Genomic DNA, 27,287 nt, shown 5'->3' on the forward strand with positions numbered 1-27,287 from the left:
TCCAGGAAGGGATAAATATGCCCAGGTTTGATGGCGTAAGTCAAACCCCAGCACCTTCCATGACATCAAAGATAATTTTCATTCTCTGCAGAGCAAGTGCAGTGTCAGCCTTGAAATCCCAGAGTATCTCACCTGAACTCTGCTGCTCACAAGGGCTCAGCTCCTGTGTCAGGTCTGGCAGTCCTTGAGGTGTGTCAGGGGTAGCCCAGGGATTTAGGCTGGCACTGCCTCCTCTCTTAGGACTCCTAATCGCATCCAGTCTGATGTCTCTGCTTAGGGAAAGAGAAGGATTGAATTTCATAAATAATAAAGAGTGGGGAAAAAACAAACGTATAAATCCTGTAAGAAACCTAAGCCCAGTGTCCATGTCATATCTTGGGAATAACTTGTTATGGATACCCTTTTCTTTCCAGAATGTACAATCATCACCTGCTAAAACTTCCAGCCAACTGCCGTGTCAGGTACCTGCAAACACCCCTCAGCAGCAGCAGCAGCAGCAGCAGCAGCAGCAGCAGCAGCAGCCCAGAGGACCAGACCAATCTAAGGTAGCTCACTTGCCTGCTCACTTTTCCCACTTGGTTTTGTTTGCCTCCTGCCAGGGCTTGTTCCCACAGGCAGTGGGTACAGACATACCACGTACCAGGGATTGTTGTCTGTGGATTAAAAACAATGAGGGGCCAGAGTGGGCAGCCTTGATTCATAGGGGTGTCCCAGATTAATCACTGCCTTGTGAAGTGCTATACTGCTTCAGGAAAGAGGGCACCTCTGCCTTTAACCCTCTCCAGGTGTTGGCTGTAAAGAGGCTCTGCTGTACATCTCCCTTTCTAGCCTGCTTAGCTCTCTAACCTGTAATTAAAATAAGATACAGAAAAATTATGAAGAATTTTTAGAGCTTGGAGAATCATTTCTGAGTCAGTTCCTGGAAAGGATATGAAGACAGATGTAATTTCTAGTATATTTAGAGTGAGATATCTACTTTGCAAAGGGTCAGTGCCTTGGTTTGCTTTGAGACCTTAGAGAATGTGCAGAAGGTAAATGAAGGCACCTTTTTCCTCGGAGTTCCTTAGCCTTTGTGCTGCCAGAGGTGTCTGTACTGACTTCCAATCCTTTTGCCTGCCTGTGGGGTCAGAAGCCAGGTCTGCAGGTTGTCACAGGGCAGTCACACGGTCTCATGTTGGTCACCATGTTGACTTTCTCCAGCGCCTCCAAACCTGCAGCCTTTCTTTCCCAATGGTTTCCATAAGCAGTCCCTGAAAATTGGTGCTTTTGGAAAAACCAGCCCATCCAGTGTGTCAAAAAAGGTACCTTCCCAGGATGTCCAGTGGCCTGTGCCACAGCCATGGCTTCCAGCCCTTCTCAGGAAGAGTGGACCCCAGAAGAGCTGGTCTGGGATCGCTCCTCTACCTGTGGGTCACAGAAAAGATGAGCAGAGTTCCAGGGAAAACAGGATGGGCAAGGGTCCATCAGTACATACACGTTGGAAGTGGAATTCAGCTGCTGCTCCAGGGGAGCAGGTTTCCATGTGGGTCATGCATAGCTGCTGTAAAGGCCTGATGCTCATTTCAGCCGTTCTTATGGGCAGTTATGTGCTGATTCATCTGGTGAAGCTGAGTCATAAGCACCACTTCCTGCAACACTTGGGGTTTCCTTGGGAGTTCTGGTGCTGCTGAGTGCTCTGGTACTCTTTCCCTACCACCAGGCTGTGAAACTTGCTGCTGAGTAAAGCTGGCTTGTGAGCCCAAAGCAGGTACTGTAGGAGGGGGGTAGAAGACAGGCCCTGGATATATTTCACAGAGTAGGCTGAACACACAAGGGAAGTGCCCTTTCTCTCCAAAGTGCTGCAGGAATCCCCCGCTTGGACAGATGAGGCTCTCCCCGTCCAGAAGTGAGGAGGTGGTTTGTGGTGTGACTGCTTTAGCATTGGAAAAATCAGCTGAAGATTTCCAGCTGTGAGCTGGAGGGGAAATTTGTTGTCCTCCTCTGCAGCCAGGTGCACAGAGTTCAGGGATGGAGGCAGGCTGCTGTGGGCAGAGCAGTGCAGACCGCTGTGCGGTGCTCACAGGGAGAGGTGATGGTCTCTCAAAGCAGCTGTGAGACAGGAGTTGATGTAGACTTTTCCCTGATTTGCATTCATTCCCTCTTCTGTCTTCATTCTAAGCAGTCCTCATCGCAGCCTGGCTCTCCTGCTGCCCCTTCCCCCTCCCACATGGACCTGGAGCAGCAACAGCACACGCCGCTTTTTGGGACTCCTCCACCTCCTCTTCCAGTTCCCCCAGTCCCAATAAAAGAGCCACCACCAGGCTATGACGAGGCCGTGAAGCAGCAGCCAAAGGCCCAGGTGAGAACTGTTATCCTCCCTTGTTTCCTTGTACAGACAAAAAGTTGCCATTGTAAATCTGCTTAGTTTCATGATATGGGCCAGTGATAGGGAATGGAGACAAAACTGCAGCTTCCTCCTTGAACTTCCTCTGGGGGGTTTGGGGCAGACCCTAAATCACAGGTTAAAAATCCCAAGCCATTCATTGTCCTTGCTGACCATATTTTCCCAGCCAATAACAGCCTGGGTTACAGAGGACTACAGTGCTATGTCATGGCCTGTTCATTCTTGCTAGAAAACTTCCCCGTCCCTGGGGCAAGGGAGGAGAGCCAGCAGACAAGAGTGTTGCTGTAGGTGGAAGTTCCCCTAGTAAATAGGAAAGTAATCCTGCACTTGTTCTTCCCAGGAGAATGGCTGTTCCAGCCAGCAGATGGATGACCTGTTTGATATCCTCATTGAAAGTGGAGGTAAGGAGACAAGGCCAGCATTTCCCATAGTCCCTGGGATTGTAGAACACCAAGGGGAAAGTCTGTCATGGCTCTGCTTTTTTCTCTGGTGTCCCTTCCAGTGTCTTTAGCACTGGCAGTAGTCATAAGGCACTGAGGGAGATGTCAGTCAGGTCTTCATATGATTCTGTGATTCTTGGTGGCTCTGCTGCATCAAATGTGGGCACATTGCTTCTGAGATACTGGAGAGAGATGGAATTTGGTGGCGGTGGGCTGAAAACCCCATAGCGAGGTTAGCGCAGGCACGGGATGTTTCCTCATCCCAGCTGGTGGTCAGTGATGGCTTGGTCTGGGGAGTGTCCGTGGCCCTGGTGGGTGGGAGGAATCCTGGTGTTCAGCCAGACTTTCCCTTACCCTGGCCTGTTTGTTCCCGGTACAGAGATCTCTGCTGACTTCAAGGATCAGTCGTCCCCAGCCGGGAAAGAAGCGCCCGCGGCCCCGGCGGGTTCCCCCCCAGCCGGCAGCCAGCACTCCTCGGAGCTGGCGGTGCTGGTGTCGCTGGGGCAGCCGGTGCTGGTGGGCCGGCTGGAGGACTTCCTAGAGAGCAGCACCGGCCTCCCGCTGCTGACGGCGGGCCACGACGGGCCGGAGCCCCTGTCCCTCATCGACGACCTCCATAGCGAGATGCTGAGCAGCTCGGCCATCCTGGACCACCCGCCTTCACCTATGGACACCTCGGATTTGCACTTTGCTCACGAGCCGTCTGGGGGCATAGCCCTGGATCTGGCCGAGGCCAACTTGGACAGCATGGACTGGCTGGAGCTGCCAGGGGGTTCTGTCATGAGCCTGGCTCCCCTGAGCACCACGGCTCCCAGCCTCTTTTCCACAGACTTTCTTGATGGACATGATCTGCAGCTGCACTGGGATTCTTGCTTGTAATTCTGTGAGCAGAGACTGAAGGGAATGGGAGGGCACAGGCATGCAGAGGGAAGAGGCCAGTCAACCAAAAAAGAGAAAAAAGAAAGAGCTCCTCGTATTTGTACTCCTCCCCTAACAGTGTCCTTCCTGCGTGAAGCCGGCATTGGGCCGGGCAGGGCAGGGAGAATGGCTGCTGGGGGGACACAGGAGGCAGGAGGAGCTGTGGGGCTGGTGGCCTCCTGCCCACTGCACACAGCCTGGCCCAGCCGGGGTGAGAACAGAGCCAGCAGCCCCTGTTCCTCCAGGCAGGAGCGATGGCAGCGCATTGTTCCCTCACGTGGACAGAGCATGACTGGGCCTGAGCTGTTTCCAGCAGCAGCACTCTGCGCCTTGCTGGGATTGGTGGAGAAAGGAGGCTCTGCTGCCCCAGCACGGGCGGTCTGAACGGTTGTGGAAGGGGATTCTACCTCTGGAGCAGGACACAAAGGCAGGAGGCTGCCTGGGGCCCACAGCAGCTGCCCTCTGCACCACCTGCATCTGTCAGGGGAGGGTCTGATACGCTGCAGGGCTGGCAGGAGCTGGGCAGAACCGGCACCTGCTCTAAATGTAGCCAAAGGGAACCAGGGCTCCCCACCAACCTGGTAACCTGGTCTAAGCTGGTTTCCCAAATATTGCTGAGCTTGGCAGAGGCCTGCTGGCCTGCCTGCTCACTTCACTTGCTTTGGGCTGCAGAACAGTTTTTAAGGTGCTAAAATCAGATCCTTATATGTTAAAACTGCTGTCAGGCACAGCCCATTGCCCCCAGCTCCCACAGTTTATGACACCCCCAGGTGAGCAGGGCAGTCAGCCTGGGCAGGGACACAAAATGCCTGTGTGTCCTGGGGAGCAGCTGAGGGGCACAGCTGGCAATCAGTAACATATCACTGGGGGCCATGTGCAATCTGTCTCCTGCCTTTGCCGTGTTGGTGCCTCGCTGTAGCACGTGCCCCAGTGGAAAGCAGCAGCTGGGGATGGATGTTGGACCCTGTAGGTGAGGAAGGGGAAGTGGGACTACAAGAGTGGTCCCAGCTCAGTAGCTGTGAGGGCCCCTTTCTGGGGAGGAGCCTGAAAGCAAGTAATGGACAGCTGACATCTGCTCTTCCCTCCCTCCAGTCCCATAGAGTAAAAGGCAAAAGTAAATGGCTGCTTACTTTGAGCTGGTGCCCTGTGTCCTTGTAGGGCCCCAGGTTGGTGCCTTGGGGAAAACTGCAAACTGAGGAGTGGAGGGTGAGGGTGGACAAGCTCTCAGGACCTCAGAACCATGACAATGCTATTCCTTGGGCAGGGCTCTACGGTGGAGCACCAGGCCTGTGACTCACTCTTGTGCTGTTATTTTAGAATTCCTGTGCCAGTAGTAACCCACAGCCATACGGAGCAGGTGGGACACGGCTTACGTGGATGTGGCCACCTCGCCACAGTCTGTCCCTGCTTTGGTCCTGAGCTGGGTCCAGGCTGCTCCTCCTGAGTGAGGTGGGGGAGGCTTCTGAAGGCATGCAGAGGGAGGTACTGACCTGCTTAGGCAATGAAAGGATCAACTGCCATCCTTCTCAATCTCTTCTTGAGGATGTTGTCTCCACCTTTCCCTCACAATGGGTCACAGAGCTTCCTACTGGGGAGGGGTAGCTGTGAGCCACGTGCTGCTTCCCTGCAACTCTGGTATCAACTTCTCTTCCCAGGGGGAAGCTGTGCCACAGGGGTGCTGGTACCTCTGCTCCGTGGTGAGGCAGGTTGGCAGGCAGGCCCACCCTGCACAAAGTGCTTTTTCTCAGTCACTGAACTGGCAGCTGGGTGGGGTCACACCTGTTTGCAGCTGGGATATCCTCTTGCTTTTCTGAGCCCTTTGCTTGTTAACTGCATGGGGAGCCACTTCCTTAATCGTTTGCAGGGGGAGCCTGCTGGCAGCTTCTTCTGTTCCCTCCTTCCTCCTCTGGCCCTGAACTGTAAGCAAGTTGGAGCCTCTTATTCCCTCCCTCAGTGTCCAGGCTGGGGAGGACACCCCCCCTCCCCCTTCCCCACAGGCTTTCTATTCCTCAAGCTACAGTGTCACATCCTAAAAGTCAGAAATAATAGAGACTGGTGGGGATCCCCTTTATCCTCCCGAGCCCTCCCTGAATTGTCTCCTGGTGCAGTCCAGGTGCTCACTGGGAGCAGTGAGGACTTATCAATCACCTTACAGAGCTTTTACCAGCTCTGCCAGGGCAGCTGCCCAGCTGTGGGGGGACCAGGCAAGGAGTTTCTAAGGAGGATCTCCAAAATGCTAAGGGGAAAACATGAGGCTGCCTGTTTGTCAGACTTGAGCAAAATCAGGTTCTTTTAGCCCATAGCTGCAATAACCCCCCAAAAAACCAGCTGTGTGAATGCTTTGGTACAAATAACTACAAATCTGCAGCCATTAAGTAAAGAAGGAAATTACCAATAAAGTGCAATGAGCTCCTCAAGGAAGGTGGGAGCACTCTAGCTGCAGTCCTGCCTTACCCAGCCCTAGTTCCTTGCCCTGTGCCAGGTACTCCAGTCATTGGCAGAGAGATGCCAATGCCTAATACCAGTGTAGCCCTTCCCAGAGGTTGCTGGTGAAAGGCTGAGCTCACAGCTGCTCCCTTTCACCTTCACCCATCCACCATCAGGTGTGAAACTGTAGGAATTCAGTGACCCTGACTTTGCCTAACATGCTTGCATTGGCTGAAAAACTTCAAGGAGCCCAGAGGAAACAGAACCCTGAGCCTCATGTCCTGAGGAGCCTGGCCAGCCTGTGGGAGCCCCTCTGCACATGGAGCTTCTGCCAGGGGAGTGAGCAATAACCCTGTGCCTGTGGGCAAAGGAGAAGGTGGTGCCTCAGCCCCAGAAATGCTAGAAAGTCTTTTCCCCAAGCAGTGCCCAGAGCAGGCTTGCCCAGTTCTCTGCTTTCTTACTATTATTTCTTTGAATAATAGTTCAATAGTACTTTGTTGGAAGAGGTATTTCCCTGCATTTTTGCACCCATTGGGAAAAACAAAGTTGTTCTGCCTCTACCTTGAATGTAATCCTGAATCTTTCTGCTGTAACCACTACTTGTTTGTAATGTGTATTTGACTAGCACGCACTCTCCCTTCCACTATGCAGCCAATGGCGAGGGCTGATCGGCACCATCGGAGTCAGATGGTGTTGGGGCATCAGATCCAGAGCGAGTATTCAACTGGAAAAGGATAAAAGTGACAAGTTAATGGGGGAGAGAATGGATCTTTAAATTGAATTATTTTTTCAGTTACAAATATTTGAAGAAAAAAAAATCCATTTTATTAAAAAAATTCCAAACAGACATGTTTTCAAAAACTTCTGATGCTGGTGGGAGGGCTTGGGGTATTGTGCTTTTTCCAGCTAAGGGTGGGTCATCCCTGTGTGTCTTTTTCAAACCTGAAAAAAGCAGCTTAAGTGGTGGTGGCTTCTCCTTAGCTGCAGGGAGATTTTCTCAGTGTATGGAAATTACCTGCCCTGCAACCAGAAGCAGGTTTTACCAGGGGCAACTATTAGAGTCTCCCCCAGCCCAGCAGGCTGGTCTGGACCACAGTGGTGGTGAAGTGACACTGCCCCTTCCACGGCCACATTCCAAAGGAATTGCCTTCACTGAAAACACTCACTTTCAAATCAAAACATTAACTGCAACTTCCATCCTCCCACGAGCTTGGACTTCTAAACAGCTCTCCCAAGGGTGTGTGCCCTGTTACTGTCCCACACTGCAGCTCAGCCAACACCTGCTTTTTACAGACACTACTTGTAAGCAGACAACACTGCAGTCCCCACCACCCAGCCCTGCTTTCTGCTAGCCCCTCTGCCTTTCCTAAGGGTCCTCCCCATGCAGAGTCTCTACAACCTGTAGTTCCCAGTGTTTTCTGGCTTTTCTGGGGCTCTGTTGTGGAGCTGCTCTTAGGGCTGGTGGTGCAGAGGCGAGGCAGGGCTGCCACTGCTGGCAGCAGAACTGGCTCTGCCCTGGCTGCTGCCTGACCTTGTGGGCTGCTCCAATGCAAGGAGCTCCCTCAGTTCCAGCACATCTGTCAAATGGCAGACAGGAAAAATTAAACCGAGTTCTGGCCCTGTCACAAAATAAGACAAAGCCCAGCACTCCGAAGACGCAGTTTTTATTTACAAACCCACCAAATAAAGGAAAGTAAGAATCTAGTGTCATCCCATCAGTAGTTTGTGCTCACAGACAAGCGCTTTCAGTAGAAAGTCACAGACTCCATATCCAGAGCCACCACCACAAAGCAGCAATTCTCCACTCCTGACCCGTGTCCCCGTTGCCATTGCAGGGCGAGGAGGACGAGTTAGTCTCCCTGAGCCAGCTCCAACCTAAACCTTGTCCTGAGCTACAACGGTGCCAAAATATACATGTTCCTGGAGTAAATTTACAGCTTTTTGGTTAACAGTAAAAATCATCTAGAGACTGAAACGACAGCATGAAACACTCTTGTTTAGGGGAGAAGTGGTTTTTGTCTGCTCCCAGAGAAGACAAGGACCATCCCCTAAGGCTGTTACAGTGGTAACAGGCTGATAAATTTGGGCAACTCTTGTCAACACCCCACACCAGTGCCACTGAGATGGGATGAAACTGATGCCAGTTCCCCCTCCTCAGCTCCAGGTCAAAGGAACTAAGGAACTTGTCACGTGTCCCCCAGCAGAGGGGAGCTCTTGGCTGGCATGGGGAGGGGATGTGCTCTCCCTGCTCCTGTACAGCAGTGAGTCTCTCACCAGCCCAATTCCACATGCAGCTGCAGTGCCAACTGTCAATGGCACCAGCTCTCATGGATCCAAGCCACCCCACAAGGGCTGTCTCTTCCCCACAGCTGCATCCACAGACACACCCCCACAACTGCCAGCCCACAGGGCAGAGCACAGTGGCTCCAGCCAGGCTGCTCCCCTTGGCACTGGTGGGGAGGCAGGGCTGAGGAAAGCAGAAGATGGGGGTGGCAGAGATGTGGAAAGCTGGGAGGGGGCACTTGGTTTTTGTAGCCAGAACACACTTGTCCCTTTGCAGCATCACCCTCAACCATCAGCCCCCTCAGGTCTGCAGCTCAGCCTCTTGGCACTGCTCCATCTGTCCAGGTGGTCTGGCAGCCTCCACGGGGGATTTTGTCACAGAAACAAGTGGGTGGGGAGGGGAAGGGCTGGAGGTGAGACATGAGGGGGTGGAGGAGAGGAGTGTGCGCCATCGAGAAGGTCCCCAGGATGGGGCAGGGTGGGGGTCACCCATCTATGTCCCAGCTGAAGAGATGATGCTTCACCAGCATGTCCTGCACCCCTTCCTTCAGTGGCTTCTTCTCCTTCTCCTGCAGGATGACAAAGAGAGCCAGGTCAGTGCATCACACCCAGAAAACAGGAGGCTGTGTGCAGGCAGAGCCTGAGCACGCCAAGGCCTCTGGCACCCAGACACAGCAGCTTCCTGCACTTCCCACCTCTGCACAGCTGGCACAGGGAGAGGCCCTTTGGTTTGGAGAGCACTGGGGAAATGGAGCCTGTCACTTCCCCTGCCCCAGCTGGGCAGGGCAGGCAGCCCCCTCAGCCAGCACTGCCACACAGCCTGCCCATCCACAGCCTTTGGAGCTGGCTCCAGAGGAGGCAAAGGGTGGGCTGAAGCACAAAGATGGAGAGGGAGGCAGTGAGTGAAGCCCCTGGCTGAGTGAGAGAATAAGAGATATCACCTACTCACCTCCCTCTTTATTGGCAGCTCCCAATCCTGAGAGAGGCTGAAAGCAAATTTGCCGAGGACTCTGCAACAAAACCAGAAGAGAGCAATGCTAGAACAGGCCCCCAGACCACACTCTCAGCCTTTGCCCACAACTGCTGCCCCAGGCACACAAATACACAGTCTCCCCAGCTTGCCCTGGCATGCCACTAAGCTTACAAGAATGAAATTCCTTGTCTGATGGTGTTGAAAAGAAGCAGCAGTCACTCATTCCCTGTTTCCCCCTTCTTGCTGGGCTTCACATCCAGGCCTAGGCTGGAAGAAGGAGCCTGAACAAGTGCAGCCCCTACAGAGCCTGGTGCAGCAGCACAGGGAGGGACAGGCAGCCCTGACACCACTCCCTCACCTACCCAGGGAGTCAGTGGGACACTGACTGTAAGCACAAAAACAGATGAGGGGCTCCAGGTGGCTCTTTAAAATGCTGTTCATTGTATCCAGATGACACAGCAATTCACGGGTTGTGGGTGAGAAGAGCCCAGCCTACAGCCTTTTCAGCCACAGCTGAGGGTTCCTCTGAAGACAGCTCTAGTTCTGCTTACAATGCATGATATACTTTTAATAGATGACAACCAATCAATACCTTTACTATTACCTGTAGCCTATCGTAACTACTAACATTACCATATCCATGCTGCTATTTTCCAATTGCAGAAATTTAGTATGTTACAGTTTAAGGTAGAAATTGTTTTTCACTTTTCTTGCAGTGGAAAATTCTGAGACCTTTTTTCTACTTGCAACACAGGCATTCTTGTTTGCCTATGAATCTTTTTGCTTGGTAAAAACATCTCCTGTTTGAAATGGATTTATCCTTTGCTCTGAGCTATAAAACCCCCCTCTAACTCACATACTAACACACCCTTTGCCTTAGTTATCCATTAAGACTGGCTCAGCAATTCTCTTCTTCTCTATCAAAACTTGCTTTCATTTCTATTCCTTCTTCAGATTCCACATTCAAAGATCTTTCTGCTAAACATATGTATTTGTGAGACCTTCCTGTCAAATCCCTATCCATCCCAACAACTGACTCCTTCCTAGCCAATGACTGTCCAACTCTGCCTAGCACATTCCCTGCTCCCTGCTTCGACTTACAGAGTGGCAGCAAAGAATATGGAGAGCAGTGGGATTGAAAAGGCAGACTCTCCATCAGAGTAGGTGTACAGCAGGAGGCTGCTGGCAGGCAAAGGCTGCCTGCTTGTCACAACGGGTCCCCAGGAGCCAAGTTCTGCTCTTGGATCAGGCAGGCACAGTGCCTCACAATAAAGTGTCCAGAGATTTGATGCTGCCCCAGCATACAGTAGGAAATCTCTGTGGCTGGGATGTCTGGACAGTCCATGCTGCAAGTCACTGGAGAGGGCTCAAACCCAGCCATAGTGAGAGTCACCTCTGGCAGAGGAGAAGGAAATCTATTCCAGACAATGGCGTGGGGACATGCCATGGGGACACTCACCTCAGCTCACATTTGATCTGCACCCAGCCTGGACTGCGCAGGAACGACCAGGGATGGAACCACTTCTCCACGGTCTGCAGGCTTGAGCACAGCACCTCCAGCCACAAATGCAGCACCTGCTCGCTGCAACAATGGGGTACAGGCTTGTTACTCAGCAGCAGCCAGGGAAAAGAAACCCCATCCCTCTGGGATAGTCTATTTTCAACCCAAGCCTGGACCCCCATCCCCAGCCCTGTCCCCAGTGGGAACAGGATAACCCAGTAAATTTGTGTCAGCCACTCCATACAATAGGAGCTCCTTCTTCCAGCTAGGAATCAGGCCAGCACAAGGAACAAGTCTCACCCAGTGCCTGCAGTGAGAGGAGAAGAAAAACTATGCTGTGGCCTAAGACTGAAAGTACTGCTGCTCTTAAGTCCACTCTGTCCCTTCCAAGCTGTTTGCACCCAAAATGCTGAGGGTACCAGGGCCAGATGACTCACTTGAGTCCAACACAGATGAGAGAACGAAGTTTCACATCCATCTGTGCATGTGCAGCATCGTGTGTCATGTTCACAGCCTGAACTGCCTGCAGGGAGGGAAGGTGTGTTTACTGCTGGGCAGCCACTTCAGCACACAGCCAAATGCTGCCCTCCCCGGAGCTCCCACCCTCACCAGTGCCCCTTACTAGCACCAGAGGGGCAAAGGGAAGGTCTGGGAGACTCTTGAGCATCTTCCTCCAACCATCTCCACAGGACATGTCCCCAGTGTAGGAGGTGGGCTCTGGCTGGGCTTGGGGCAGCACTCACCCGGTAAAGCAGCTCCTCTGGAGTGAGGACTTTGCCATCTTCATCAAGTCTGTAAAGATCACAGCAGAGACCCAGTCATCCTGGGCACACACAGGCCTTTCCTGTTTCATAACCCTACAGCTCTCATGCTACTGCTGAGCCCAGAGGTACCCCCACAGTCAAGGGAGAGCCAGATACAGACCCAGAGGCAAACACAGGAGCCCAGGGGAGGGGACAGGAGCCACTGCCAGTCCCAGGTCAACATAGGCACAGCAGCCTGCTGACCCCATACCGACAGGAGGATGGGGCAGACCATGAGCCTTGCCAAGGTGCAGAGCAGCATCAGTTTGAGCACAGAGTAGCAGGGCACAGACCTGTATGTCTTGCAGAGCACAAGGCGAGAGTACACAGAGTCAAAGTCTCGTTCCACTTCCCGGCTTGCAGCCTGGAGGAACAGAGGGACACTCAGCACACCTGCCCTACATCCTGTCACCTCTGGCAACACTGTCCCATGAAAGGAACTGGGACATCTCACCTCTTCAATGAACAGCCAAGGGTGGCAGGCCCCCCCCAGCAGAGATGGCTTCTTCAATCCATGTTCAAATATGGACTTCAGGGCTGGACAGAGTGTTCCTCGCACCAAGTCTGTCACCCCCTCTGTGACAGAGTCATCTCCAGCGATGGAATACTGAGGAACAGCAAGAGCCAGCTCTCAGGGGGCAGAGCATGCAGGTGGTCCACTCACCTACACCTCTGCACAGACCAATTCCACTCCTAGGTGCCCACCAGAACTCCTCCCCCACCATATACCTATCATGTCTGCATAAGGTCCTGTGTTCTTTGCTACTGTGGGGGATCTCCTGGGACCTCTGTGTTCAGGTGGTGCCCAGGAGACCACACCAACCCAGCACTCAGTGACCCCAGCACCATCCCAGCAGCATTCAGCATACAGGAATGTGATGGTGTGATGCTGGCTAGGCTAAGGTATGGAGAGAGACTTGCACTGAGGGTCTCTGCTACTCTGTAAGCTGCTGGAAGCCAAGACAACAGAACCAGGTAGCAATTTCCAGGTCAGGGGATACACCACTTTGAGGTTTCACACTGACATTGTTAACACTCCCATAAAGTGGGATCCTCTCTGTTTCCACAGTTAGGAGGAGAAACACTCAGCTGTGCAGGACATTTCTATGCACAGAGAGGTGATCTGCATCTAAGGAGCCAGCCCTGAGAGAGTGTGAAGGAAGCAATATGTCAATAGTGACATCTCTCTGGGAGCTTCTCTAGGGGGTCTTGGGTTAGCCTTTGAGTTCTTCCTCACTCCCCAAATGCTGAGAGACAACTGGGCCGTCTCCACTTCCCCTGAAAACTGCTTAGGTCAACAGCTGCTGATGTTTGTCTCATGCACATTACCCCAATCTTAAGGACATATTGAAGTATCTGCTGTAGATAAGTTAAGGGCCATGCCATCACTCCCAGCTGTAAGAGGAACCAAGATAGATTGTCTCCTTGGGCACAGCTGCTTAGAAATAATTTACTGTCATTGTCACAAAGCATGAGCAGGATCCATAGGTCCAGCCCCAAAGGAGGGAAAGAACACAGCTGTGAGCAGACAGAAACACTGCCCTGCTTCTCTCCTTGCTGCTTTCTCAGCTTTCACCTCTGGGGCCCTTGCAACCCCAGGCATCCTACACAGGTGCCTTGGCAGCCAACTGGGGCCCTCATTCTCCACTTGGTCAGCATGAGGAAGTTGAGCAAACAAGCTTAGGAACATAAGCTACCTGATCACATAACAAAGCACCCAATGGCCAGAGAAACCAAACAGACTGGAGGGAAATCTATGGCTCTTTTCAACTGTGATTTTTACAGTAATGACATAAACCTTTCTTTTCATGTCAAGTTTTTTTGCAGTTGTGGGATTTCTAAGTACCTCTTTACTCCGCTCATCCAAGATCTCCACAAATTTTGCAGGAAACCAACCTACAAAGGGTGAACAAAGAGATGAGCCTGACAAAAATACTGAGAAATCCTTACACAAAGCCCAGTGGGAGCTGAGAATAAATCAGCATTCATAGAGCCCACCCCCAAAGAAGGAAGCAAGCAGCTTCAAAATCACAATTCTAAAGGCAGTTGCACAAGAAAGGACACTGCCCACACGCAGCAGTGCACATGCACCCAACCACCCCGTGCCAGGAGGATGGAGCCTAAACTTGATGTTTGCAACAAGTAACCAGATAGTGACTGCATGATTGCTCTCCTATGTTTCCTTTGCCCCTGGCAGATACTTTGGGTACCTGGCAGAGCCTTTACTGCCAGAGCAGTTGTTGTCGATGAATGGATGCTTTGCATGTGGCTCTACTCTTCCCAGTGCAACCCATCCTGTTCTCACCTCTCAGTCCATTCAGCTCTCCCACCCAACAGTGCTCATCCTTCTGGGAAATGATCTGAAAAAGAGGGAGTGAAAAACACCAGTTGAAGGGGTTGCAGTGGCAGGAGGGGTACAGCTGCCTGGCTGTGTGCCCACAGTGAGGAACTGCTTTCTTCTCAACTGCTTTCCCAATATTCTCTTCTCACATGGCCCAGGGCTTGCAAAGGCACAAGCTACTGCAAACATCTTTTTCTCCCCAGTTTCAGACGGGATGCTCACAGATAAATGCAAAGGGGTGCTTCTATAGTCCCATCACAATTCAGTGTGCAGTGTTAAATTTGGGTTGGACCAAATCTATCTTTTGCACAGCTGTACAGCAGACAGGAAAGGGCCTTCGTGGTGGAAGCAAGAAAACCCACAGGACAACACTCACAGGAACACATTGCCTCATCCCCGGGCAGTCCCTAGCAGCACCAGCTGCTTCTCTTGGGCTCCTAACTGGGCTCTGAGCTCATCTCCTCCCTTCTTTCCCTGCAGGAGAGGTAGTGCAGCACCCCAGACAAGCTGGGTGTGCTTGTCCCCAGGCTGACACACCGTAATGATGTCGTTCTTGCGGAAGCCCAGCTCGTCGTCATCGTGGCGCTCGAAATCCAGCAGTGCCTTGGCTCGGCGGCGCCGCGTGCGCGAACACGCCACGTAGTTCTCGTGGTCCCGCTGGTGGCTCTCCATGCTGTAGTCTGGGGTCAGATCCTAGCAGGCATCACATGGCCAGAGAAATCAAAGTCCACAAGTGACTCGGTCAAAGCTTGCCTGCTCCTGTTCCCAAACCCTTCCCTGCTCCCAGCCAGCAGGCAACCTCTCAGCACAGCCCTCCTCCATCATAGATGGATTAAGCAAGCCTCACCCTTCAGCCATTACACCTGCCATGTTCCTTCTCAAGCCCACACTTCAGGAACATTTGAATACTCAAAACCCATGCCTGGAGCACACAGCAATGCAGATCCAGCTGTTTCTACTCACAATGATGCAGTTCTTGGGATCCACACACTGGAAGTGCCGTGCCACCTGGAGAATTGCCTCACGCAGGTCAGCCACCAGCTCTGTCTGCTTGATGTTCTTGGCTTTCAGTGCCTCCAGATCATCATCCCCTGATGGAGCCCATGCAGCCAGAGGGAAGGTGAGGGAAGGAAAGCAAGTACATGGTATTTATTTTTTTTCTTGCTGTTAGAAATTACTAGTTCTGAAGAAACCAAAAAAGCCTAACATCAGAAATACCTAAACTAAGGCAGGCCAATCTATTCAATAATGTAAATAGCAATACCAATTTGACTGCATCAAATTTTAAGGAGATGATACTTCAAACTGCAGATGGAACGGGAATATGTCATCTTTGATCTGTCTGGGAAACTCAGTATACCAAGCTACTACTTTAGAGAAGTGTCTACAATATATAGTCAGCTGAAAGATGGGACACAAGACTAGGGAACTGGCAATAATTCCCTTCAACTGAAATTCTCTTGAAACTGAATCAGGTTTTGGTTGAATTACTTCTGATATTTAAATTACTTCTGATATTTGTATAACTCACAGGCTGAAAGCATATTCTTCACCAAGTCCTGGAAAAGATCTGAAAAACCAAGACAGCCCACTTTCCTGTGCCAGTCACGAAGTCAGAGCCACGAGAGACCTCAACCTCCTTAAGAGCCAGACTTCAAATATTTGGGGTGTACAGAAATGATCACGAGCCCAAAGTAAAAATTACCAAAGCATCTTTCAACTGTCACTAATCCCCCCAGGAGTTTTGACAGCCTATGTCTATTATCTTATGCAGAAAGATACCTGATGGGATGGATTCTTTAGACAGTTATCTGTATTCAGTATCTGAATGCCTTAAATACTGAGTACATGATGTTTGGGAACAATGTACCATTGGCTTATTTTTCTAAAATAATAATTTTGTATTAAATCCAAAGTGTACTTTCATATATCTATTTTTTGTTCCCTCTATAATATAATGAAGATGTGGTAGCTTGATTAACAAAATTAACATTTAAACTAATGTACTTCTCACTGAACTTCAATGTTTATACAAACACAGCTTTTATTCAGGAGCCAAGTAAATAATTGGCTAGCAAATTGGTAATCTGCTTATCTTCTAGCAGCATTATGAAAACCCAATATGAATAAAGTGTGGCCTGAGCTGCTACAACAGCTATATACACATTAAGTTTCTGCTAACTGAAAAATGATTAACAGCATCTTCTAATCATGTGATCCTAACTGAAAAAACCCAAACTTTATGAACGTAAATAAAACCACAAAATTAGATATAAAATTATTTTTATAATTCTTTTCTATTTGCTACATTAAATTATTTGAGATACATCAGATACACAGAGCTTAAGAGAAAACAGAACTTTGCTTCTGGACCAGAAAAATTGTGGGGCATAGTTACTCCCAGTCCAAGCAATAAAAAATAACAAAATCTCCTCTGTATCCAGGGGGAGGTACAGAGCATGCAAGAACTCTTACTATTTAGACATGCAATGATTGAAAATAGATAGGTGAGCACTTAGACGTTGGGGATTCCCAGAAATTTCATGCTACTAAAATAGAATGTGACTAGAGAAGAAACTTAACCACAGCTACACTAGCTCTTTGGGCTGCTTTCTTTTACATAGATCATTGATTCTTTCTGTCATCTCTCAGTCCCATCTGGCCAAAATACCCTGCTCTTACTCTGTACTTAGATCAATCCCAGCTGAATACAAATAGGGGATGTGGGAAGCAAGTTCCACATTCTCCTGCATTAGAGTGGACATGGTACAGAGGAAAGCAGTTGGCATGTCCCCCAGACTCACCTCACTGCACACAACACATGCACTTTCAAACTTCAACACCCACATTTCCAAACAGGAAACCACACAGCATGCTCAGCCACATGTGAGGAGGTTCTACTTTGAGCCTGCAAAGACTGACAAGCTGCACAGCTCTGCACAGGACAAGCTCTTCTGCATTCCCTTGGTGCAATGCCCACACAACAGGAAACACCTCTTGCATGTTCTGCTTTCCACCAAATTAACTTTTGCTATTTCTTTCTCTTCCTGCACTGTAAAGCTAGTTCAACTCTTTGAATCTCAAATACAGAAAGCCCTGACCAACCTGACCTAGCATGAGCAAGAGACATTCAGGCAGGAGACACTGGAATACAGACACTGAGAGGTCTCTTCTAAACACTGCTCCTGTGATTCTATGGCTCCTACCCAAGTTACTACCATATCTGAATTCACTCTAAGGAAGAAGAATTAAACTCTAGGTAAGTTCTTATTTCCTCCCAGATGAAGACTAAACACCAGTAGCTACACAGTAACTATCAAAGGCAGCAGACTTTATATTTAGGATTGACAGCCAGTTCTCAGCAGGGGGTGAATTTATCACATACGAGCTTTCCTTCCTCTAACTTGGGCTGAATTTTTCCATTGTGGTAAACTGCTGCAAGATGACAACTTCTCAGTTTTAACCAACATTTTAAATACTAAGAATATGCAATATAAAACACATGATGGTCATTGTACAGAAGCTCCACTAAAATGAGAAAAGTCTATAAACTATCTCTGTTCTACCACTGATATATTTTGAAGCTTGAACTTAAGTTTATCTCTGTGCATGTGCATAACTCACTATCAGTTTCATAAAATACTCAAACTGTGAAGGAGACTGAGACACAAGAAAGGTGCATGTGGAAGCCCTGTTCCTTGCCAGTTCAGTCTGTACCAACTGTATGAAAACATTACATACAAAAACTCTGAGTTTAAGTTGCACAAGCAATTTTCCTGTGTTTCTTCACTTCTGCATGCTTGACTTTACAACATCGTGGGTATTCTACCATAATTTTTCTATGTAATGCTCTGTGTGCTTGTAGGAAGCCTGTGACAATATATCAGCTTCCTGGAGAACATCAAAAAAGCTCCTCTCTGGAAAGACCAGTAAAGCCCATTTTTAGATTTATTCAGGCCATTTCAACCACAACAGGAATATCGTTTGAGCCCTGTAAATTCAGCATGTTGTCTTCTTCCGGAAAAACAATTCCTGTGGTTGCATGTGGCAATTTCAAGAAGGCCAGCCAATTTCAAGATGATGACAGTGAGGCTTACAGCAGAAAGGGCTCTTATGGAGACAAGAAATATGTTACTCTTAAACCCCTGCAAAAGCTATCCTGACTGAGCCCTTTCTGGATATATGTTGGCTTGGCTCATAAATGAAGAAAATTAAGAATCAAAAGCATTCATAACATCAAACTCTCAGAACAATTAAGGGAAATAAAATGATGTTTTCATTTATAATTTTGACGGGCAATACACTAGACATCCTGCCCTGTCTCAGATCTTCAGAGATGTTCCTGAACTGAGCAGAGTAAGATCAGAGAGTACCACATCCAGCCTGTGGACTATGTAAGGTCTGCCAGAAGATGTGCTTGACCTGTTGGCCAGTGCAAGAAGAACATTTACAGCTGGGCTGAGCTGCACCTCCTGTTGGTCACTATTCATGTAACCTAAAATTTACTTTCTGAGGTCAGATCAAAAGAAGCAAGTAGTAAACTGCACTTCTTCCCTCTCATCCTTCAGTTTTGACTCCCTCTTCTCCAATCCCTGTGTCCCAATGTTTCCCTGCTTCTCTCCTTCCTAAGCTGCTACAATCACCAGTTGCACATGAAAGGTGCAGGGTTGTCCTTACCGAAAAGCAGAGAGGTGATTCCGGATTTCCTGCGCTGAGTCCTGCGCCGCACAATCTGCAGGAGAGGGAACAGAGAGAACAAAGTGCACACATCAGTACAGATTTCAGAAATAAAATAAAGCTCTCCACACCAGTCAGCTCTGGGCAAGGGGTCCTGACAGTACCACTAGAAGGGGCAGGCCAGTGAGCTGGCACTTTTAGACAGGAGTTCCTCTAGTCTTAATGCATTGGATCAGCTCTACTACTCCACGTGCAACAGGTTGTTTATACCTCAATTATTACAAAAGCATAATTGAAATTCAAGAATCAACCAAAATCCACGTAAATAATTTTAACTCTGTTGCAAAAAGCACTTCCACATGTAATTGCATATAAATTTCTAAGTGAGCGGCTGTTACATTTTAGAACTGAGTGTCTTGTCTGCCAACTGTGGATTTTAGTCCAAGATTAAAAACAGGTGCATTTTTAATTCAGCTTCTCAAAAGCAGCTGCTGCTGCTGGCATTTTTAATTCAGCTTCTCAAAAGCAGCTGCTGCTGCTGTTTTCTGACTCTGCTTTCCAAGATTATTTTAGTGTACCCTTTTCTTACTAATGGATTAAATCCAGTTCCTACTCTGTGTGCTTCAAGCAAATTCTTGGCTGGAATAAGCGTATGTTGTTTCTTTTAGTTCCCATCAATGAAATGCATCACATTTCATCATCACCCTCATGAATAATAATTACAATCAATGCTAATATCCCTTTCATCTGGGGATTTATCTACCAGAACAGATCTGGCAGCATTTCATTGGTACAGAATTTCCCAATACATTTTCTTCACCAGTAACAGTTCTCCTGGAACCAAAAATCCTCTCAAACAGGAAGACCTCTTGCTCACAAACTGCATTGGGTGGGAATACGCAAGGAACAGTAAAAAGGGAGCAGCAGAGGCAGAGGGGCCCTTGCACTCACTTTGGACAGGTTGTTGACAGTGGTGCTGGAGTTGAGCAGCTGTCCCTGCTCAGCAATGAGGTAGGCCAGGTGCTTGCGGCGCTGGGTCTCCACCGCCACGTCGGTCAGCGAGCCGGCCACGCGCATGGCCTCGCGCAGCAGCACATCCGCGTCTTCAATCTGGCTCGGGATGTCTGACAGCGTGTTGAAGATCGAGGCAGAGTTCTCGGACTGGATCAGCTCATCCTCCTGCAACAACACAGTCATTTTTGCCTCATGGAGGGGTGAACACCACTGCTGTGATCCTGAGGCTGCTAGGTGCAGTTTTACACTCAGTGTATAGCTCGGGCAGGTACAACTAGAAAATTGCATTAAAAAAACTTTCAATGGGAGAAGTCCTAGATACTTTTGAGAGGGGAACATCATCTTTTACTGCTCTACTGCACTCTCCTCCCAGAATTCTAGCTGGCATTTTTTTGAATCACAGCATTCACCATTGAAATCAAATCAAATCAGCATGGAAAACCAAACTCAAATCTATTCTGCATCAACCACTAGGACTGGACACATCAGGGATAACAGAATGGCAGCTGCACTCTAGAGCACCTGCCATGTCAGACTGTGCTCCATTTCCCCCTTACTCCCAGCAGGATCATCCTTGCCCTTTACACAGCAGACTGAATACAAAACTGATTTTCACATAGAAAAGAAAAAGATCAGGCCAGTCAAATCAAATGCAGTCAGAGCAATGCTCATCTCTTATAACACTCAAGCAAGGCTATCCAAATTTCCCAGATGATCACAGGTTTGGCTTTCTCCTTCCTCCTAGACTGCGAAAAATCAAGAGGTATCTCGGTTTAGGTTTAGATAAGATGGACCCTCAGGTTGGCATCTAGACTGATTAGAGGATGGCAGCTGATGAGGTTTAATTATGTGGCAACAAATGAGGCATGCACAGGAAACAGCAACCTCTAATTTCTGTGAAGTGCCTTAGAGGTTTTTCATAGCCTCCAGTTCCAAAGGCAGCAGGAAGTAGTCTTCCCTAACACACTCCCAAACCACATACAGAAGTGGATACAAAATCTTCTTGCCCCTACATCCCAGAATTAAACACTGAAGTACTATAAAGAAGGGAGAGGAGCTGGGAATTACCTTCATACTTAGCATGCCCAAAGTGACTTGAAACAGCACCAGAGAGCCCTCGTAGAAAAAGAGGTCCCAAATACGCAGCAGCAGCTTGATGTGAACAACACTAGCGAAGGAGGTGAGGAACCAGTGCAAGGTGATCAAGGAGAGCTCTGTGAACAGAGACATGGAAAATAATCACAATAGAGGAAATCCATCAACCACAGAAGGTAGGGTCTGCTGAGAGCTTTCCTCCATGCATTGCCTCCAAGGTTAGGAGGTTTTCTCCTCTTCCTGATGGTCTCCTTTGTGAAAAAACAATACTCTTTGTCTGTATTTCATCCTGGCAAGAAATTTCCAGGGCACACTTTTACCAATGTCGTGCTCCTGAAGCAGTTTGTCCAGGCGGGGCAGGTACTGCACAATGAGCTGCCGCAGGACACGCTGGTCTGTCTGCACGCCCATGAGGGTGGTGCTGAAGTAGGAGGCAGGAACCAATTCCTCGATGATAGCACACATCATCCAGAAGGCATCTTCCTCCTCCAAGAAGAGCAGCAGAGAGGCAGCCACCTAGGATTTTGAAGGAAGAAAAATTGCATGTTCCAAGAGGAGTAGAATTCTTTCCCCACTTTCTCACATGGAGAGATGGACCAGTGTCTAGGTGACAAAAACCTTCTGCAGGAGCTTCACTGCAGTTTCCACTGAAGGGATTTCTCCTCAGTACAATGACTGCCCCCTCCTCAACAGATGGACCTAAGTCTTCCACATCTTAGGATGTGTGGTGCTACTCTGCTCTCCCTGGCTTAGGAAAAGTGTTCCAGGTGGAAAGGATTTCTCTTCAGCTCAGCTGGAGACCACATTATCTCACAGCACTACCTCAAATAATTTGCTCCTGTGCAACCAGAGACAAACTGATCCCTATGACAAAGACACTGTGAAAGCAGGTTACCATGCCAGTGCCCTGACAATATCCAATGTCTGGGTAGAGCCAGGCAAGTCCCCGTAGTATCCTGCGCAGCCGTGGCACCCCGATGCTGTTCATGTTGGAGAAGCAGGCGTTGCTGGGCATTGTGCGTAGCAAGTCCTTTTCAATCTGTCAGGCAGCCATAAACAAGGACATAGTCAGCTTGCAGCATCTGAAAAACTGCCTTCAGCTCTCTGCACTTCCCCTGGCCCCCTGCCTCAGGGAACTCTGCCTCCCCACACCCACCTGTAAGTCGTCAGGCACCAAAGAAGGTGCTCCTGTCCAAGCACCTGGGGTCAGTTTAACAGCCTTCACTGACATGTGGGGAAATGCCAGTGCAGACGGTGGCTTGCTGAATCCCTAGAAATACTTGTCTAAGCCCAGACCCTAGTTTCACCACTGACAATAGGAAACACACACTAGCTGGGAATTACATCTGCTTGGATTTCAAGCATGGCTTCCCAATAAATGTATTCCAGAGAAAAACCAACAACTTGTCCAAATTCACGAGGTCAAATGAAGAGGCAAAACACCCTTTAACAGTCTTGTTGGTGTTTGGAAACTTTGTGCTTGAGGGAACAAAGACAGGCCCTGAAAGCAGCTGCCACAACCTCAACAGAGGTGCATCTGTCAGCCTTTCACCCTTTCCTCAGTATCAGGATACTTGCTGAGATGCAACTGCAGCATTTTTCTAGTCTGCAAGTAGCATGGATCAAACCCTTTCCCACTGTCCTAGGAAAGAGCAGAGCTAAACAATTGCTATTCTAACAAAACAGAGGAGAAATATGCGTCGCAGGATTAAGCTTTAGCAGGATTTAACCACACATCCTCTAAACTGCCCTACTGCAGTGTCAGGCACACACTCCATCTTCCTCACACAGCAAATGCTGCCCTTCTTCCCACTCAGCACTAGGAAGTATCTCCTACCTGCTTGGCAGCAATGGTTTCATCGTTAGAGCTGTTTTTCACAATATCTCGATATGACATCTCTGAGTTCCTCTTCTTCTGCAAAGCCCCTGAAAGGCGCATCCACAGCTGGGGGGACAGGGTGAACAGAGACAGAAGTCACTCAGTTATCCACAGAAAGCCATAATTTGGCACCCTCTCAACCAAGAGTTGCCATTCCATGATCTCTTACTCCAGGTAGCACTCTCACCTGTGGCCTCATGCTGTGTGGAATGCCTGCCAGCACCAGGGAGCGCAGCTTGTCTGAGTGTGGCAGGGTGACCTCAATTTTGTCCCAGGTGAGGTCGCCCACATCATGATTGTGTGTGAATTCCAGATGAGCCTGCCACTTGAGCCTCTGCTGTGGCTCCTCTGTCAGTGGGACGCCCAGAAGCTTGCTGGAGTTTGGCTCAGCACCATCTGCCTCAGCAAAGGGAGGAGAAAGGAATGAGAGAGGGAACAGGAGAGGAAATGAATACATGGCAGGATGGGGAATAGGATGGCCATCTGAAAATAGCACATTTCAAAACATTCATATTTTCCAGTCAGAGAATGGAAAGGCAAAGGTTGGTTTCTAACTGCTTGCTCCATGCAGCAAATTTTATAGTCATAAGCAAAAGGCTTGGGACCATGAGAACTAAGAAGCTTCTTAGGTAGGTTTCTAGTCTCTACTTACTCATGATTTAGAGCACAGTGTGGCTGGAATTAAACAAGATCTTGGCAGCAGTTATCCTGCTGGGTTTTGCAAGGATCTGTAAATCAGTCTGACAAAAGCACAGCAAGCCTAAGAGCTGGAAAGCAGAAGCTATACGCTCATGGAAGTAATGAGGTGCAAAATGTTAACTTTGGGGATATTTAATCACCAAAAATGCTTTAATAAGGACACTTCCAAATTCACAATGAGAGAGCACCTTAACATGAGGCTGGCTTCCTAAAATAGATACTTTAGCACAAGGACAGGTTTGACATAAGGCACTCTGTCCTTCATCATACAATACATCCCAACAATTCACTCCAACTCTTTCTGCTGATTTTATAATGCACGAGTCTATCAAGTGTTCTGGCTGAAAAAAAAATCACCATGTTCTGTCCTCATCTTCAGATCATTGCTTCAAAGAGGATCCTCTATGCCTTGAGGTGCCTCAGGGCACACATGCAAACAACTTCTGCCCTTGCATTACATAGCCTGAATGACCCCTAGAGCACATTAAACAATTCCTACATCTTCCACTTCTTTCTTTTCCTCTTTGCTAACACAGCCAACTGTTGTAGTTCAATGGTCAGCTTCAATAGCACTCCACACCTCCTTCTATTTGGTTGCCTGCCTCCATAGCTTGCAGAAAAACTAGGATGTAGGTTTTTCCCCAACAATTTGCCCCTCACTTTGCTGAGATGCTGAGGTGGGCAGAACACACCACCACTCACCTTGGCCATGAGTTTTTCTGCAGACAGCACATTTCGTTGTGCCTGCTATGAGCCCTTGCACTGCTACTGAACACAATGGAGATCCCACTGTGAACTGGGATAGCTGCCCTTCTCCAGCATGCAGCTGCTAATGGAAATGGTAACTCCTCAACTTTTCTCCCTCTTCCCCATGGCACAGCATAAGGGGATGGAGATGACTGCTGCACAGTCTATGTTCCTGACTTTCATAAGGCCAGTACACCTGATGCACTTGATTACAAATGGTAGGATACAGAAACAGGTGAGTAGATAAGACTTAGCACAGAATAATTGCAAAATCCTGCCACACTTGAAAGCATGGGAAGGGCTGGACACAACGCAAGTGAGTGGGAGGGACAAGACTGGTTTTACCTTCCTTGTCAACTCGGAAACCAAATTCATCATAGCGGAACTCCGGCTGCTCAACAGATTCTTCTTTCTGGGAAATGTGAGGTAGGAAAACAGACATTTTCAGCAGTTTATCACTGAATAACCAGAGACACATAGATATTGCCTCATCCCACCACTGCCCACTCTGTGCCCTTTGAGCAACTAGACCCCCTGCTCTTTAATTTTTAAAGCCTCCCACCACAATTCCCAGCTGAGATGTTGCCTGCCATTTGCATTTGACTTTTCCATGGGAAAAAACTGTACAGATTTTCCTAGCAGGACTTGAGCTCAGCATCTTATCAATCAGAACTGCCCTCCTGGAGGGACATGCAGCCCTCCTCATGGACAGAGGAATATACACACACCAGCAAAAGTGGCCTCTACTGTCTGCATCACTAATACACAGTCATCCTTCCTGTTACCTCTGCACACACACTGCAAATCCAGCTCCCTGCACCACTCCATCTCCAGCCTGTTGCTCTCAAATTTCCTTTGAAAGGCAGCAGGCAAAACTGTGATTTTCACCTGTGATGCAAATCCAAAGAAACTTAAGGTCCATGACCCAAATATCGACCTTCCTCATCTGTGCTCATGGTTGGCATTGGGGTGTATTGGGAGACACACACTGGAGATTACCTCCAGCCTTTTTTTAGGAGTAAAATCCTACTGCTCTCTCCCCTTTCCTGCAAGCCCACCTTCACCTCCTGTGGGGACTCTTACAAGCACTGCACCTGGGCAGCACACAAGAAGCAAGAGGCACTGCCTATATGCCTCCACAAGAACCTTTAATCTGCTTTCAACAAACACTGCAGCTAAATTACAAAATTCCACAGCTGCTTCCTTCCTTCCTGCTTTATCTGCCTGGTGCCAAGCTTGAGGCTAGCATTTCCTGCCATGCACAAGCCATCCAGAGTAGCTTGATGATGACAGAGGCCCCCTGAGAGTGTCAACATTTTTACAGTGGAGCAATAGTTGCAAAAAACCAGGGAAATAATTCAAAGAAGTTTCTTTGTGCTCTGCAAGATCCTATTGCAAGAGCCAGAATGCAACCACAAAACATGTGAACTCCACAACCAAAGCACTGGAGGAAAAGTGCACTTCTCCCTCCTTTTCCCTGTGGCTTTCAAAGACCACCAGAAAAGACCAGGTTCCCTCTACTTTGCAGAGAACACCCCCACCCTGCCCCACACTGTACCTGTGTGTATTTTGCCAGGATATCCTGAGGCCAAATGCTGGGTGTGAGTGCTGAGAAGGGACCTCCAGCAGAGGGAGTGTGATGGCCTAAACAGGAAGAGATCAACACATAACAGTGAAAACCTGGAAGAGCACCCTTGGAAGATACACACTCCATACAGACTGTTACAGCATGGGAAGGACTCCCTCATCAGTTTGTTGCTACTGCTACTCTAAACACTGAGACTGCTCCCACTTCACCAGGGGAGCCAGTAATTTCAGATGGTTTTGTTCCTTTTTATTGAGCAAAAGAGGCAAAAGGGCCAAATGGAGTTTCCACTAAGAAAGCGATTCCTAGGGAAGAGAAATACTTCCATGGCATCATATGATCATTCACCTTGGAAAAGATGTGTGATCAGCAAAAAGCCAGGGGGGATCATCACCAAATAAACATTATTTTGCAGAAGTACATTCTTCCTATGGACCAGCACCAGCAGCACTCTAGAGCTTCCTGAAACTGTTACTCAGGCACCAGAGCCCTCAGAAAGATGCTCAACTTCTCCCTTTTTTCCCAGTGGGCTGGGATATTGTCAGACCATGTATAGAGAGCTGCAGCAATGAAAGTGTGCCTATAATCTTGGTCTTTTGTGTTCAAGACAAGCACCCTTAGAGTCTCAGGTAGAATCCCAGTGAACAGCTTCCCTTGGAACACAAGCAGACATCAAATTTTGCAATTGAAGCAGATATATGTGGCCCAAGTTCTATCAGCAAGACAAAGGTCTACTTGGCCTTGAAGCATAGTCTCCCCCAGGGTTATGTTCCCTGAAATAACCAGCTGGACCAGGAAGGAAGGTTTAAAAAATAGTACAGAGTGGGAAAGTTGGCTTCTCAAAGAAGGAGAAGACCTAGTTTTAGCATCTGAGTTTTGTATCTCAGAAGTCCACAACTGAACTCGTTATTCTTCAGCATTCTGCCTGTCCAAAGCTACCACTGTACAGCTAAAAAATTTCTCACAAGTATTGTGAGCCACTCACTTTGGGGGAAATCTTGAGGGGAAAACAGAATCGAGCAAATCTTAAGGAAAAATGGAGAAGGCAGACCACATTTCAACCTCCTTCTTCCTCTCTGTTCAATGTCTGAAAAAGCTTCTACATGGCCAAAGAAGGAACTGAGTTCACCTGAGTGAAAAGGTTGCTGGGCCACAAAGTTTCCACTCTCTCAATATGACCAGAAAGTATGTTCATGTAAAGAACGGCTCTTGGAAACAAAACCTTTGTTATGAAGTTTCAGCTGAATACAGAGCAAGCAGCCCAATGAGAAGATACTGTGTCAATTTCTGTGTGCTCACCTGACATTGCACTAAGCAAGGCTGAGTGGCACAGGCGTCAGCAGGTCCAGGAACGCTGCCCACAGAGGTAAGATGTTACACTTCTGTTATAAAAAGAAAAAAAGGGTGATGAGAGAATTCAGTCAGCATTAAGAACATGGTTGGGGAATGACAGACCCCTCAAACACAACTTCCTCACGTGAAAATTAAATTCCTTAGTATTAAGTTCCACCCCCACAAGAAA

At 48.7% G+C, this 27,287-nt stretch overlaps 2 protein-coding genes across 5 annotated transcripts in view; one reads left to right on the top strand and one right to left on the bottom strand.

Annotated features, from left to right (window-relative positions):
* MRTFA (myocardin related transcription factor A) overlaps window positions 1-7,014 on the top strand; it is a 93,955-nt gene extending 86,941 nt beyond the window's left edge. For all 4 annotated transcript variants that reach the window (XM_079304671.1, XM_079304670.1, XM_079304668.1 and 1 more), the window contains 4 exons: window positions 414-545; window positions 2,162-2,338; window positions 2,724-2,784; window positions 3,203-7,014. In XM_079304671.1, the coding sequence (XP_079160797.1) occupies window positions 414-545; window positions 2,162-2,338; window positions 2,724-2,784; window positions 3,203-3,702 (870 nt within the window). In that variant the 3' untranslated portion in view covers window positions 3,703-7,014. The remainder of the gene's footprint in view (window positions 1-413; window positions 546-2,161; window positions 2,339-2,723; window positions 2,785-3,202) is intronic.
* Window positions 7,015-7,816: 802 nt separating this feature from the next.
* The window catches only part of SGSM3 (small G protein signaling modulator 3), a 28,603-nt gene continuing 9,132 nt past the window's right edge, over window positions 7,817-27,287 (bottom strand). Inside the window, exons 2-22 of the mRNA XM_079304686.1 lie at window positions 27,065-27,147; window positions 25,739-25,824; window positions 24,526-24,592; window positions 22,922-23,130; window positions 22,693-22,800; window positions 21,751-21,894; window positions 21,176-21,371; window positions 20,829-20,974; window positions 19,698-19,925; window positions 18,747-18,801; window positions 15,033-15,160; window positions 14,607-14,762; window positions 14,034-14,088; window positions 13,575-13,624; window positions 12,183-12,335; window positions 12,022-12,092; window positions 11,669-11,717; window positions 11,363-11,448; window positions 10,884-11,006; window positions 9,401-9,461; window positions 7,817-9,020 (exon numbers count right to left, since the gene is read on the bottom strand). Coding sequence (XP_079160812.1) covers window positions 8,937-9,020; window positions 9,401-9,461; window positions 10,884-11,006; window positions 11,363-11,448; window positions 11,669-11,717; window positions 12,022-12,092; window positions 12,183-12,335; window positions 13,575-13,624; window positions 14,034-14,088; window positions 14,607-14,762; window positions 15,033-15,160; window positions 18,747-18,801; window positions 19,698-19,925; window positions 20,829-20,974; window positions 21,176-21,371; window positions 21,751-21,894; window positions 22,693-22,800; window positions 22,922-23,130; window positions 24,526-24,592; window positions 25,739-25,824; window positions 27,065-27,071 — 2,262 coding nt within the window. The 5' untranslated portion in view covers window positions 27,072-27,147 and the 3' untranslated portion in view covers window positions 7,817-8,936. The remainder of the gene's footprint in view (window positions 9,021-9,400; window positions 9,462-10,883; window positions 11,007-11,362; window positions 11,449-11,668; window positions 11,718-12,021; window positions 12,093-12,182; window positions 12,336-13,574; window positions 13,625-14,033; window positions 14,089-14,606; window positions 14,763-15,032; window positions 15,161-18,746; window positions 18,802-19,697; window positions 19,926-20,828; window positions 20,975-21,175; window positions 21,372-21,750; window positions 21,895-22,692; window positions 22,801-22,921; window positions 23,131-24,525; window positions 24,593-25,738; window positions 25,825-27,064; window positions 27,148-27,287) is intronic.

Source organism: Erithacus rubecula, assembly GCF_903797595.1.
Source record: "Erithacus rubecula genome assembly, chromosome: 4".
In the NCBI taxonomy this organism is placed as follows: Eukaryota; Metazoa; Chordata; class Aves; order Passeriformes; family Muscicapidae; genus Erithacus; species Erithacus rubecula.